General features: G+C 41.0%; 1 protein-coding gene across 1 annotated transcript in view; it reads right to left on the bottom strand.

Moving 5' to 3' along the window:
* RAB2A (RAB2A, member RAS oncogene family) overlaps positions 1 to 15,941 on the bottom strand; it is a 49,896-nt gene that overhangs the window by 18,580 nt on the left and 15,375 nt on the right. The window contains exons 5-6 of the mRNA XM_030511350.1: positions 2,775 to 2,857; positions 1,301 to 1,393 (exon numbers count right to left, since the gene is read on the bottom strand). Of these exons, the coding sequence (XP_030367210.1) occupies positions 1,301 to 1,393; positions 2,775 to 2,857 (176 nt within the window). The remainder of the gene's footprint in view (positions 1 to 1,300; positions 1,394 to 2,774; positions 2,858 to 15,941) is intronic.

Genomic DNA, 15,941 nt, shown 5'->3' on the forward strand with positions numbered 1-15,941 from the left:
ATAAAAACAGTGAATCAGGGACATCACAGGCTTACCTGTAATGTAATCTCTTCATTTAAAGAAAGAGATTACATTTCTATATTAATTTGTGAAGACTGTGCTTACCACATTCCTCAATTTAAAAGAATGTCATTAGTAATTTTCCAGATCATGTAAAAAATATGGTCAAGCTTCACAAGTACTTAATGCTTAAGATGTTTCTCAGGGAACAGAGGGAGGAAAACAGAAAGGAGAAGAAGGGTGAAGAAAAAAATAAGAGGTGAACAGGCCGGAGTAGCAAAACCAGTCTCTCTTTACCACGAGGCTGTTTCTCAGTAATATCTAAGAAATGATCTGGCTATTCATTAAAATTTAAGGGACCTGCATATCAACCATTATTTCAACTGGCATCTTTACCTTCCAAGAATTGCCAAGGCATGAAGACAAGTTAAGGTCAATTAGGTAAAGGCCCATAACTAATGAGTTTTTAAATTCTGAGATGATGTTTTTGATATTTGGAAAAATCCTACATTCTGGGGAAAAAAAAAAAAAATCTAGACATGATGCTACAGTTCACTGGATCAAGAACTAGAAAAAACTATAGAGAAAATGTATTCACTGATGTGTTTTTATAAAGCCCTTCAATACAAATCAAAGTCTCAGCATCAATAGAGAACCATTTTAGAAATTTGGACAGTATAGATGAGTAATTAGTCATTTACAAACTGGGTAACACACTTCCAGAACTTCTAGTTGTATTTTCATCACCCAGTGTCTAAAGAACAGCCAAGAAATGGCAGAAAAGTATTCTCTGCCCTCAACCCCAGCTAAAATATAGAAATAATGAAGCAGACTTAAAATTTGAAGTGAATCCTGTAGTATGGGTTACTTTTCTCTTTTAATGACACTTTCTCTGCTGTGATTCTTAACCAAAAACTATAGCACTTTAGAAGACCTGCAATTAGGAGTCATACTCTATTTATAAGGGAGAGATCTAGGTGCTTCTAATGGTGGTTCCAGATGTAAAAAAAAAAGAGAAAAATTCCTATATTCCATGACTTCATACATTCACAGTTGATCCTTTTAAAATAAAATAACTTCTAAAAAAGGTACTCAGAACATGAGGTAGTTGATCCACATGTGCTGCACACTGTATCAGTCTAATTAGAAAAGGAAAGGTTTTAGATTCACCCCAGAACTACCTAATGGTTGAAAGTAATTTAAAGTTAACATTCTGCCTACAAAGAAGAAAACACAAAAGCTGAAATCCAGAAGTCATAAATCTTTACCACTGACAAAATCATAACTGGTTAAATTTTACCTTTTATTTCCAATAAGCATTATAACCATGTTGGAATTGGAATGCTGACGAGCATCTTCTAACCAAGTTGTCAAGTGGTTGAAAGTGTCCCTCCTAAGTATGGAAGAGAATGAAAATTAATAGCAGTATTTCAAGAAATCTCCTTCCTTTCTGTTAGTCAGCTTCTCTACTTGAGTAATCAACTCATTTATTAGTACACATGCTCCAGGGACAAAAGCTAGTAATCCCCTTGTGACAGGGAGAACAGTTGAACAAAAAATTAGGAAACAAGGAGCATTAATGAACTCTGCCTAAAAAGTAATTGAAAACATGTTTGCTACAAAGAGTAAAGAGGATTCTTTTAACTATAAGAATCTGTAATTTTATATACATATAAAATCTGCTGAACAGAATTTTAAAAGTCCCAAACAGCTTCAAACAATTCCAATAACAGTACAAATAATCACTCAAATAGTAATATTTATTCTACTGAAGGCACAAAATGGTTGACTATTTCCTGAGAGTTTATAAACTGAACAATGAATTTAGCAGCAAAGTCTTTTAAAGTACACAAGTATGACATATTACAGATTTTACAGAACGTGTACACTAAATATTAAATCACATGCTTGTAAAGCATGTTTAAGATTTCACAAGAGTAAAACCATCTATTTATGAATCAAAGATTCATTTGCTGGAAATCCAATGGAAAGAATATGTTGCTTCCTGATATTTAAACAAGGAACAAAAGGAAAACCATCTAGGAAATCTCTAGTAAAAGTTGTTGCTTAATTTGGCAACAAGACCCAAGGTCCACAAAGGGATCCACGCATCCTAATAGGATTTTGAAGCCTGAACATTTTCATAAGCCAGGCGCAGTACGCACAGTTTTGCAGATAACAAGTTGTACAGAGACTTTATTCACTATAGCAGGAAAAGCTTTTGTCCCTCCTGAACAGCTACTACCAAAAATGGGGGGGGGGGGGGGGGGAATCACACTAAGACCTATATTTTCTAAACCTCATAAACACAGCAATGGTAAAAGTTTCATGGCAGTTTTATGTAACCAAACTTTGATGTTTTACTATTTCACTCCTTTGCAGAATGGCACCTCAGTAAAAAATCTGCTAGAATTAAAGAAAAATTATAGTTCACGGTAATAAAAACACTAGAAAGGAATTAATGAAATATTTTAAGCTCTTTCTCAATAAAAGTAATCCAGAGGTTCACGGTCCAATAGTTTATTAAAAATATTTTGTTTCATTCTTCCTGAGACTTTAGATATACTTTTTCCTCAACCGCTATACAGGGAAAGTTAGAAGTACATAGGTTACATAGACTATATCTTGATTTTGAACACTAAAGGAAAGTTGGCAATAAATTAGATTACAAGTACCTATACAAAAAGCCAAACTAAATTAGACATTTAACAGTGCAATACACTACAGCACAATTCTACAAAGACATATAATTTATACCTCCTCGGTATTCTCACCTTGTGATGTCATACACTAGTAAAGCCCCTGCTGCCCCTCTGTAGTATGACCTTGTAATGGAGCGGAAGGACTCCTGCCCTGCCTGTAGAAAACAAAGGTGTATTATTTCATATCTATTTTTTTTTTTTTGGTGCTGAAAACTGCAAACTCAGAAAAACAGAATCATAGAATTTTACTTCTGAGAGGATAGAGACAAGGAAGTGTATGGAGGGGAAATCAGGGAGGGGACAAAGTCTCTAACACTGGCAAGAGAAGTCACATAAGACGACACCAACTAGAGCACAGTGCTGTTTAAAAAAAAGTCGGAACAAGACCTCTAAACCTTTTTTGGCAATCCCTGACAACCCAATTTACTGAATGGCTTCACAATACATGAATCATTATTAGAGCACAGAATGGACTCCTAGCAACTAAGCTCTGAAGACAAATTTGAAAGGAAGCAAATAACCCAGAGCTTCACATTTGAATTCAATAACCTGCTCCCTGGGGCAGCTGTTGACACTGGAATAAATAAAGCCCATTGTAAATAAATGATGAATGACATCTTTACGCCCACCATCTGCTGGTGTAAAGGTTGTTGGAAGGCCAAGGATGCAGATTTTATCCATTATATCATAAACTGCAGCCAGCTTTCAACAGTCTTCAGATGGAATTCTCTCAGTAATCATTTTATTATGAGAAAACAGAAAATGGCTCTGAATTCAATTTTACATAATTCTGCAACACAGTTAATCAATTTCCTCTGTACTTGATAAATAATGCTTGTCAAAACAGCTACAGGATGCAAGAGTCATCTTCATATGCACTGGTGAAAAACTTCAGAGATCCTACATAAATTACGTAGTTTTCACAGAGAAGTATCAGCACTTAAAAGAACATGCTCAAAAGAACACAATTCTGGAAAATAAATATTTGTAATTGCAGACCTTGAGCTCCCCATGCTCATGTTTGTGGAAGTGCTATCTAGCACCTGACAGTTGTTAGAAGAAACATTTACTTCAGTATTTAATAACAGAAGCTTTAGCATAGTTCAAATATAACACACAATTAAGAAATACTAATATTAATGCGGAAAAAAAGTCTGTATGCAGAGCAACAGGAAATTACCCTGATTTAAAGTCATGAAAAGCAAGAACGAAATATTTATCAAACACAAGCTACCCTTCAGCCCTACCTACAAAATTAGTGTATGGAGAACCTCTCTTCTCACAGTTACTGTACTTTTCTCAATATAAGCTCTTCTTGAATTTAAAGAGAACTTGATCTAGGTTGTCACTCAACAAGAACAGTGACACAACAAGTTTAGACATGGCCAGTCTTCAGAAAGCATCCTTATCTTCCAGAATAACCAGTTACTTCAGTTTGAGAAAACACTTTAACTTAGCCATTCCAGTGGAAAAAGTTACATAAGATAGCAAATATATTTAATAGTTTTGACACAATTAGAATACACTAGCATATGTACTTGGCCAAGAGTACAACTGCATCTCGATGTGAGCTATGGTAACAGAATACAACCAACCTGTTAGAATCATAGAATCAGAGTGGTCTGGGTTGGAAGGGACCTTCAAAGGTCATCTAGCCCAACTCCGCTCCAATGAGCAGGGACATCTTCAACTAGACCAGGCTGCCCAGAACCACATCCAGCCTGGCCTTGAATGTCTCCAGGGACGGCACATCCATCACCTCTCTGGGCAACCTGTGCCAGTGTTTTACCACCCTCATTGCAAAGAATTTTTTCCTCACATCCAGCCTGAATCTCTCCTCTTTCAGCTTAACACCATTATCCCTCGTCCTATCGCAACAGGCCCTGCTGAAAAAAAAAATCTCTCTCCATCTTTCTTATAGGCCACTATATAGAATTGTCCTGGGTTCAGCTATAGCAGTCATTTTTCTCCTTCTTAGTAGCTGGTGCAGTGCCGTGTTTTTTAACTTTCAGCCTGGGAACAACGCTGATAACACCAATGTTTTTAGTTGTTGCTAAGTAATGTTTATTCCAACCAAGGACTTTCTCAGTCTCATGCTTTGCCAGGGAGGAGGGGAAGCCAGGAGGAAGCAGAGACAGGACACCTGACCCAAACTGGCCAAAGGGGTATTCCATACCACAGCACGTCATACCCAGTATATAAACCGGGAGGTTTATACACCTGGAAAGCCCAGATCGCTGCTCGGGTCGGGCTGGGTATCGGCCGGCGGCTGGTGAGCAATTGTATCCTCTCCCCTTGTTATTTCCCTTATCATTATTATCATTGGTGGTAGCAGCAGTGGTTTTGTATTATACCTTAGTTACTGGACTGCTCTTATCTTAACCCGTGGGAGTTACATTCTTCTGATTCTCCTCCCCATCCCTCCGGGAGCGGGGGGAGGAAGAACAGAGGGGGAGTGAGCGAGCGGCTGCGTGGTTCTGAGTTACCAGCTGGGCTTAAACCACGACAAGAATGCACCAAGGAATAGTAAAGATCCAAGTTTTTAGTGCAATACTTGGCTCCCTATCCAGAAGGTCCACTAAGCTCCACAACTTTTTGGTGTGACTAGCTTAAGCACATGGTAGATGTGTAAAGCATTTTCTTCTTAAATGGACAACAGACAAGTTATTGTTACCATTCTATTCCATGTATTACCCAAATAAAATCATACATGATGCGGACTTAGCCTACCACACTAAGATTGCCTGTTTCACCTTCGTAAATTCCACCCTAACACATGAAACTGTTCTTCTCCCTGTGTAAATTAATCATTGTCAACCAAGACTTCAGAGGTTCTAGCAGACCTCACAAGAATGTAAGAATTGTGAGTTCTCACAGGAATCACTTTAAAAAGTGTGAGAGTCTGATCTGAAATTTGAGACTGTCCATTGTCTCAAAGATTGGTGTGAGAAGCTGAAATGCAGTTCCACCAACTCATTGTCTCAGAGATGGGTGGCAGGAGTTGAGATAAGACTCCAATATCCATTGCCTGGGAGAAGGGTGTGAGGAGCTGAACTGGGACTCCACCATCCATTGCCTGAGGGATGAGGGGGAAAGAGCTGAGATAAGACTTTTCTGTCCATTACCTCGAGGAATGGTGTGAGGAATTGCTGTCCATTATCCCCAGAATTGCTGCAGCAGTTAAAGAGCTGGCTGCAAGACCAGTGAAACTGGTCCACGAGGAGTAATAACAGAGGTACTCCCCCCAACTCATTATAAAAGAGGGAAAAGGTAATCACCAAGGAGGACACCTCTGTGAGGATACTCTCCACCTATGACTACTATTGACCCTGAGGGACACCCTGCACAAGGCATCGCCATGAGGACAACTCCATCAGGACACTCTACACTAATGATCTCCGTGGGTACCTTCATGGGGACAACTCCAAAAGGACACCTCCACGAGGACACCCACCTCTGACAACTACAGACTCTTAGGGGACACTCTGCTCTGATACAGACTACGAACCCTGGAGAACTCTCACCACTGAGACGGATCCCTGGGACACTGCTGGATCCACGGTGGCGATTCTCTCTTTCTCTCTCTCTGCACCCTGAATTCTTGCTTCATTTCCATTCTTTTTTCCAATCCGTCCTATTGCTATTCCCTTTATTACAATAATTTCCATTTTTTATAATAATTGTCTTTTTATAATAAACCAACTGATCAGTTACGGTACTTGACCTCATCTGCATCTTAATTTCACTCTTGGGATAACGAACAAAACAGGGTCCGACACTGGGGTTTTCTCCAAACGGACCCTGACAAAAAGTTAGCTATCTAAATCCTGAAAATACTGTAACATTTTTAATTGTGTCTCATTTACCCATGATGAAACTTATACATCATTGCTTCCTGAACAGATAACTGGGGAAAGGGTGGAAAACGTTATCTGCTCTTCACCAAAGATAGAAACTTCCATACAGCAATCATAGAATAGTTAGGGTTGGAAAGGACCTTAAGATCATCTAGTTCCAACTCCTCTGCCATAAGGAATTTGTACTTATATTCACCAATAGACAACACAAACTGAATTCGCTTTCATTCTAAACAGAAGAAAACTGAGTTTCTATAAACAAACTCCACTATATTTATTATACATATATATTATACATAAAATAATAAGAAATCATATATGTATATAATTCACTGGCTATTTTACCAGTGTTATTCTGGATGAGATCTAGAAGGCCAATAAAGCATGGTGAAGCATTCAGGATTATACTCCACAGCTTTTTTTTTTTCCCCCCGTATCAATATTACTTTAAGCATTTTTCATCTGAAAAGTTGATCTCTGCTCCCCCCCTCCAACTTCTTCCCCCCTCCCAAGGGGGACAAGCTATTTCAAAGACGAAAAAACCAAAAGAACACAGGCTATTAGCCAAACCTGACTTTTTAAATACATATATACAAGTTTGTTATAACTGCACTTTATCAGTCTTGCAAAGTAGGACCTAACCAAGCTCAGCTACTTGCTACAAGGAACAGATAGAAGTGACTGCATAGAAGTTGCACATAGAATCATACAATGGTTACGACTGGAAAGGACCTTAAGATCATCTAGTTCCAACCCCCCTGCCATGGGCAGGGATGCCTCACTTTAAGACCATGGTGCCCAAGGCTCTGTCCAACCTGGCCTTGAACACTGCCAAGGATGGAGCATTTACCACTTCTTTGGGCAACCTGTTCCAGTGCCTCACCACCCTCACAGTAAAGAGCTTCTTCCCTGTATGTAACCTGAACTTCCCCTGTTTAAGTTTGAACCCATTACCCCTTGTCCTATCGCTACAGTCCCTCTCCAGCATCCTCATAGGCCCCCTTCAGATACTGGAAGGCTGCTATGAGGTCTCCACGCAGCCTTCTCTTCTCCAGGCTGAGCAGCCCCAACTTTCTCAGCCTGTCTTCATACGGGAGGTGCTCCAGCCCTCTTATCATCCTCGTGAACCTCCTCTGGACTTGCTCCAACAGCTCCATGTCCTTTTTATGTTGAGGACACCAGAACTGTACGCAGTACTCCAAGTGAGGTCTCACGAGAGCAGAGTAGAGGGGCAGGATCACCTCCTTCGACCTGCTGGTCACGCTCCTTTTGATGCAGCCCAGGATACGGTTGGTTTCTGGGCTGCGAGTGCACGCTGCTGGCTCATGTTAAGCTTCTCGTCAACCAACACCCCCAAGTCCTTCTCTGCAGGGCTGCTCTGAATCTCTTCTCCGCCCAACCTGTAGCAGTGCCTGGGATTGCCCCGACCCAGGTGCAGGACCTTGCACTTCGCTTTGTTGAACTTCATGAGGTTGGCATTGGCCACCTCACAAGCGTGTCAAGGTCCCTCTGGATGGCATCCCTTCCCTCCAGCGTATCAACTGAACCACACAGCTTGGTGTCATCAGTGAACTTGCTGAGGAAGCACTCATTCCCACTGTCCATGTCACCAACAAGGATGTTGAACAGGATCAGTCCCAACACCGCCCCCTGAGGGACACCACTTGTCACCAGTCTCCATTTGGACATTGAGCCATTGACTGCAAACCAGCTTTGATACCAGAGAAAATCCAGCATTCCGCCCTCCTCCCCCCCTATATTCAAAAGCTTTTTTCATAGAATCACAGGATAGTTGAGGTGGGAAGGGACCTTTGGAGGTCCCCTCTTCCAGCACCCCTGGCTCAAGCATGGCCTCTCAGAGCCAGTTGCCCAGGTCTGTGTCCAGCTGGCTTTTGAAGATCTCCAAAACCAGACTCCACAACTTCTCTGGGCAACCTGTGACAGTGCTCAGTGGGGGCAGGGGTGGTGAACAGTAGTGGCAGTAGCCACTAAATTAAACAGGGTATTTCCCAAGGACATATTTCAATTAGTAAAGGCTACACAAGCCTTTGCTCCACTCAATCCCTGGTTATACCCACTTTTAGAATTACACTGCAGTAGAAGTTGGGAGATGAAAGATCCTTTTGGTAACAGATAAAACTGTGACAGCTATTTCACGTGTAGAAACTCTAGCTCAGACAAGGCTGCCTACAGGAACCGATAAATGCATACTGAACAGGCCTGAACATGCAGAGAAAGAAGGTGCTGGCTCTGATGTAAGCAGTTGACTAATCATGAAAAAATGTGGGCCTCTGATAAGAAAGTGATGTTTTAAGTGCTAAGTAACATTCTTTTTGGCTGTTTTCTGGACTGTAAGCTTTTATCATTCATATTGCATTGGTTAACAAAACTCTTTGGTAGGAAAAACACGTAATTGTAGTTCTAGGAGTTACAGGAGTCTTCAAAACAGTACAAAATCCCTGCTTTGAACTGCATGGACACACATCCCATGTGCTTCTCTAAATATACCTCAGTATAGAAACTGAAACCCAATTTCAAAACAATGATGTAAGCAGAACATGAAATATCAATCAGCTTAGGTCACTGAGAGACACAGAGAGTTAGGGCCTGCACTGAAGTTTTCAGGAACATTTAAGCTATGTAACCATGTTACCACTGACACAGTATCCGTGGCACATTTGAGAAAAGATGCCAAGTGTTTATATTCCCATAGGAAATCTCAGTGTCATTCCAAGTGTGTGGTGTAGTCACGTAGGTGTCAGTTGCAAAATGTGTACATAAGTCTTTGCTATCCAAAAGGGTTCCTTGCAAGTTCTTAACTACGTGGTTTTGAATCCATGAACTAAGGAAAAACCAAACAAATCAAAAGAAAAGCCATGACACAGTACAAGAAAATAGTTAGATAATGAAATAGGTAGGATCCACAACAGCACATCTCCCTAGAAAACAGTCCATGAATTTTACTGAATTCTCTATTCTCAATGCTAAAGAATTTGGAAAGTTTCCTCAAGGACAAAGTTATCTGAGTGCTCCAGCAGGCCTTCTACATCCAAGCTGACCAACAGTTTTTATTAGGAGGAAACTTTCCAGTATACATCTACATGAAAAATGATAAACTACAATGCACCACACCCAGTCGCTCTAGCCCTTTTCACGTTTAAAAGGGGCATACATGTGTGCTGTGTTCAAACCCAGTGACAGAGCACCTCATTCACATTTAAACTTGTTTACACCTTTGTAAGTTGTATAGGGAACTAGAAAGACATCTAAGAAACAACCAACTCACACAAGTGTCACACTGCTTACGACAACTGCCAGCTGGAAACTACTCCATAAAGTTGATCCCTGGAACAAAGTGTTCCAGAAAGAGAGAGAAGCAATACATACCTTTGAATATAGTTTTGGAAGTTATAAATAAACTAACAGCCTGTTAGTCACATGGCAAGTAGTTTATACAAATGCATTAACCTTTCTTGCAATCATGTCTCTACTCCAGATTAAAAAGAATTTTAAGTTGATTTACTGGCATGTACAAAGAATAGGCACTGAAGTAGTGTAAAAATAATGATAATAAAAAAACCCCAACCCTGCTGCTTTCCAACAAAGACATTCCTGAACAGGAACAGAACTAGAGATGCTTACGAAGAACAATCTGTAACAAGTAAGCGTCAGAATTTATGTGGAGGATTCAGCCAAGTTACATGTTGCTTCAGAAGACCCCCGTCACCATCCTAATAAGAACTGAAATTTCAACGGGGCTAAAGATCCCCAAGGGTGAAACTGTACGTATGTCTAAATACAGACCATTTGTACATCTGCCTGTTCCTCTGATGTTGTTGAATGCATACCATTTAGACATCCAAAGCAATCCCCTACACATCACAGAAACAGAGCTTTAGCTTTCCATTTATTAGAAATGTCCTTATGATTTATTTCAGGTTATAAATATATTTGAAACCTTCAGGTTTTAAGCAGCTACCCTCACTAAAATGGGAAATCCATGATGGACAAAAGGAAGTGCTTCACCCTTCTTCCATCTAAGGCATTATGCTAAGCAAGAGCTTGCCCTATTATTGTAGAAAGCCACAGATAAACCGACAAGGCATCTTTATTTTCTGACAACTACTCAGAAAATAAAATACCAATAACATAGTATTTCAATAACCAAGTACATTTAAGCATATGACAGACAAAGCTTTGCGAACACTTAGAAGGAGTATCAAGTTACCTTAGCTTCCTGAAGTGCCCTCATGGATGTGGACAATAACTTAGCTACTGACACTGAAGTTCAGGTGATGGTCCTATTACATAAGCTGCAATAGGAGTAACTATTAAATGGAGAAATCCTCCCTCCCCCAATCCATGAATCCAGAAATAAGTTAATGCTCCCACATAGCAGCATGCACAGTTTGTGAACTGATGACCAAACTAGCTTCAAGAACTAAACCAGATCCTTTGCAAGCCCTTGATGTTACTTCACAGCAGTAAAACAGAGGGCAATGAAACACTGAGTCATCATCACTTCAGCTGTAAGATGTAGCCACATTCGTTCAGGTACAGTGGTTAAAGAGTTAAATTAGTAAAAACACAGCAGAAGAATTCACCTGCCTCCCATAAACATAAAAATATGCTTCAATTACCAAAGCAAGTAGAAAATATCATGAAGTAGACAGGGTAAGCACTACAACCTGGCAACTGTCAATATCACTAAGATGAAATAAATATTCGTTTAATGAATTTTGGGAACTTTATTTGGTTCTACTAGGTCCAAAGCATTTGCAAATACATGAAAAATAACTGAATTTCCACGAAGGATAAGAACATCTGTAAGTGGATGGACAAGTGACACTGTGGTTTTAGGAAAAAGAGACATGCCTCCAACAACTGTCTTCCATCTTGCATAAAGGTGCTTTTTTGTGCAAACTCTCAGAAAAACACTGTCAATTTGAAATTAGCTTATAAAACCGAAAAGATTATTTCTGATGTTTAGTTATAGAGTAAGCTAGGCTAAGGTGTTACAGAAACATACTAACACATATTTTTTCTCAGATTTCCATGAAATGAAGCAAAAATAGGTATTAAGAATTGCACTATTTAAATACACAAGAAAAATTCTTAGTCACATCAACTCAGAGGGCATTGGTATTACTTACTATCATCACTGATCTCACCCCTTGCAGCATCTGAGAACCTAAATTCCCTCTTTCAACTACAGCTTATTTTTGCTCTTCAACAATGACTTGTAAGGAACAGTAAATACAGAACATACCCTTCAACAGCAAAATGAAGGCTACTGACTCAGCCTAGTAACAAGCCCAGTATCTCTCTACAACAATGAAGTTTTTCTGAGAAGAAGCAATTTTAGTATTTCTCAGCATTACACTGCCACAAGACAAATAACCTCATCTCCACAGCTGGTTTAAACTCACAAAGCTGAATAGCTCCCAGAATGGTCATTTTGATGCTTACCAGCTTCTGTAGACCAATTCTAGTTCCCTAAAAGCTGTTTGTGCAACAGACACTAACTCAATACCACACTTTCATAAAAGAGTAACTTAACTTCTCATAGTAGGCAATTACCAACTAACCTGTTTTGACAAAAATATTTCTCAGTCTATCCAACTATTGAAAGCTATTACTAAGATTCAAGACACAGAAAAGGAAATAATCTAGAGACTACAGATAGACAAGACAAATGAACAATTTGGTCAAATACCTGCACTCCCCTTGACTGACCTAAATGCATCAAAAGGAAAAGGGAAACTTAATGACTCACCCACCTAAAAACCCGTGTGTGCCACAACACACATAGCAGCAAGTTCCCAGAGCCCAGCAAGTGGGGAGACCAGGAGCAGCCTGCAGCTGGGAGAGAACACCACAACATACTGTTTGCTTGTGTACACATGCAATCAGCAGCAGAGATGAGACTGCACCACCTAACACTACGTATGCAAGGGCCACACTGAGTATCCTTCATGGCATGTGGATTTTTGGATTATTTGGAGTTGGGTTTTTTTTGGGAGGAGGGAAGAGAAGGGAGGTATACGTGTTCTTGCATCAAAGTACTTTTACTGGACTACCAGCTCACAGAACCAAACACTGGACTACAATTTCTACATGCATTCCTTGAGCTTATCTTCCAGTTCAGCTTCATCCAAAAGGAATTCAGTTTGCATACTTCCACATGAAAACCAGACTGCAGTAAACAGAGCGAGCTTCTGTAACACACTCCTCATCCAAACTAAGACGCTAAAGAAAAGTCAGATATTCTTGAGTTGTGATACAAGAGCAACACACAAATGGATCTCATAGACATGCAACAGTTTTAGCTTCAGCTGTCCCTGTAAGTAACGACACGCTCCTGCCATGAGGCATGCTGCAGCTTCCATATATTCCTGTTATTAAGATACACCTTTCCTTGGAACTACAGTGGTCTGCTGGAGACAACACAAACTGAGTCCCACTGCACAGAAATATCCAGCCAGAAAAATCTCAGTTAAAGCATTTGATTCTCCTAAGAAAGCAAGTCCTTATTGACAGAATGGTTTGGGTTGGAAGAGACCTTAAAGATCATCTAGTCCCAATCCCCCTGCTCCACTAGACCAGCCCCCCATTTCTATGCTTCGAAATCTTTGGGCAGACCGAGTTATCCTGAGCAGCCTGCTGCACCCCAGGGCAATGCCAACGGGATTTTGGAGAGAGCTTTCCCACTGTCTGGGGGATGCCCAGCCCCTTGGCAGGTAGCTCTGCTACCTTTAACTCCTCCAGAAGTATCTGTTTGTAACCCCTGTTCCAGTTCATCCTCATGTCAGGCACTAGGTTTGGGGGAGGCCCAGAGGAGACATGGGGTTGGCATGCATCCACCCTGCCATGCCTCTGACTGTTCTTCTGCCCCACAGGGTGCTCTCCCTGCTCCTGGTCAGCCTGCAGCTGGTCGTCAGCTTATCTCTGGCTGCTGCAGTCCTCTACGCCTCCCATTAAGACCCTGAATTCTTCTACCTCCTGCTGTTACATCTACTTCCTGAGGAGACCTACAACCACCTCGCATATGCACTTGGAAGGATTTTCCCTGTGGTCAGCAAGGGGCTGCAGCCTTCTTGACATCCCTCTCACACCCTCAACAAAGCAGCAAGGACCGTGGCATGCAAACCAGCTCCTCTCAGCTGGGGGTGGGGTCCATGAAAGGGGAAGTCTGCAGGGCCTGGGCAGCGGGGAGCTGGCCTGCTGTGCTCCACTCCCACCCCAGGACCCCAAACACCCGTGGGACAGGCGCTGTCCTGAGAATGTCCCTGGATGGGGGCCCAGCTTGTGCCCCTGCACACCCGTGCACATGGTAGAGGGAGCCACTGCAGTCTTGTTTGGGCATCTTTGGGGTTCAGCCTTGTTCACCTTGAGGGTCTAGGAAACAGCCAGTCCTTGGGGTTCTGCCAGAGTCAGCATGGGCAGCTGCCAGGCCCAAGAGCCAGCAAAGATGCCAGCTATGGAGTCGCTGTGCTTGGCAACCAGGTGGCAAAAGGTGGCTGTGGCTTCAGAGAGCAGCCAGCTGGCCCTGGAGACCTCCAGGCTGGGCAGGTGGGGTGTGCAGGACCTTCAGAATGCCAACCCCATCTCCGGCTCCTCTGCCAGCCAGGGACTGGCTAGGCTCCAAAAGGCCAATGTGGCACAGCCAGTGGCCACCAGGCAGTCCAGCAGCTCCAAGGCAGGCAGGTGCCTATTCACTGTTGAGCAGTCAAAGCAAAATTTTATCCAGCTCTCCAATTTTTATGTCTCTGCTCACGATGTTTCCAGTTCAGTGAGAGACTAAGAGCAGGTATGCAAGGCTAGCACTAAATCAAAGAAGTGCTGGTGCTGTGGCCCAGTAAGAACTGCCTCGAAACATAAACGCTTTATGCGCTTCCTTAGCTATAGGTGTAAACCAAGATTTCTCTTATCAAATAGAAACTGTTACAGCTTAATAAGTAGGGAGATAGCACCAGTAACAGCTAGCAGGGTTTGCTAACAGAAAAAGAAATTCAGGAAACGCTCAACACATACACAATACAGACATGGTAACCCTGGTCATCATGGACAGACATCTTTGTGTACCTTAATACTCATAAGTAAAATATCTTTTGATAATTACTTCATCATATTTCTTATTTTGCTACTCCTTCAACACCTTTGCACACAAGATCAGAACTGAGACTGGGTTAGACTAGAAATATGCTGTATTTTAAAAATGATCTTGGATTGTATACAGTTAAAATTTTAACTACAGCAAATATAATGTCATTCATTGCTTACAACTTGTAAGATAACTACAACCCAAGCACACAACTTACTCAGTGTACGAAAGCTTTCAATGGATATTTTTAATCTATGTATAATATACGTACACTAACCTGATAAAATCCCTGCTCAAAAAGTTTGTAAGTTTTAATCAAAAGCAAGTCCGTTGAAATTTTGGCTATTGAACAACTTGCATGCATTCAAGAAGCCAAACAGACTGTAGAGAGCTACTGAGACAGAGGCACTGAGAAAAGCACAATTTATTCAAAAATAGTTGAAGTTCACTTGTATCCAAGGAACAGACAACAGCACATTAACAAAATCAGTCTGAAAGCCAATGAAAGACAGTGGCTGCACTGGTATTAAATTAGTAATTTTGTCTACAGAGAATCTGTCCCAATTTTAAGCAACAAGAACCAATGTAGATACATTCTCATGCAGTCACACTACATACTGGAAGTTTGCTTCCATGCAGAGATTTGCCTGTCTATTGAATTTAAAAACCTCAGTAGTCAGCAATCCAGTTATAATAGTGAAAAATGCCCAACACAGAAAAAGCCTGAAGTAAGCACAATCTGACCATGTTCTTCTACACTTTTTCCACAGAGAACATTCAGGGAGGCACAGGTGTTAGATGCCATTTCAAGTGATGAACTTTTAAAATAAGATCCTACCCACAAAGTTAGCTAAAATATTGCCTTTGTTTACATTTTTATATACACATGCAAGTATGCAGGCTTGCATATACAAATGTATCTCCCTTCATTGATTTGCTGTACCAAAAGGAGCACATACAGGAGGTTGTGGCTCATATATAAACTGTCCGTTTCTAAAGGTATCCCAATATGCTTTTGGAAAAGGAAACAGACAACCCTGCCTTAGGGAACAGTTAAGCACATTTGAAAGACAAAGCTATTAGTATGAGCATCTTAACACTGCTGCATCACAAGTGTAAACATTGATGGCTCTACAGTAGTGACTGACAAGGGGAAAACAGCTGACTTCGCTAATGCATGTTCTTAACCTGAGCCCCCTCAAAAGTCAGTCTGGTTTTTGTTAAGCCTTTCAAAACTTTAAGCTTTTACCAGTCCATTCTTGATTGCCTTTAAGTATT

The sequence above is a fragment of the Strigops habroptila genome, chromosome 1, assembly GCF_004027225.2.
Source record: "Strigops habroptila isolate Jane chromosome 1, bStrHab1.2.pri, whole genome shotgun sequence".
Taxonomy (NCBI): domain Eukaryota; kingdom Metazoa; phylum Chordata; class Aves; order Psittaciformes; family Psittacidae; genus Strigops; species Strigops habroptila.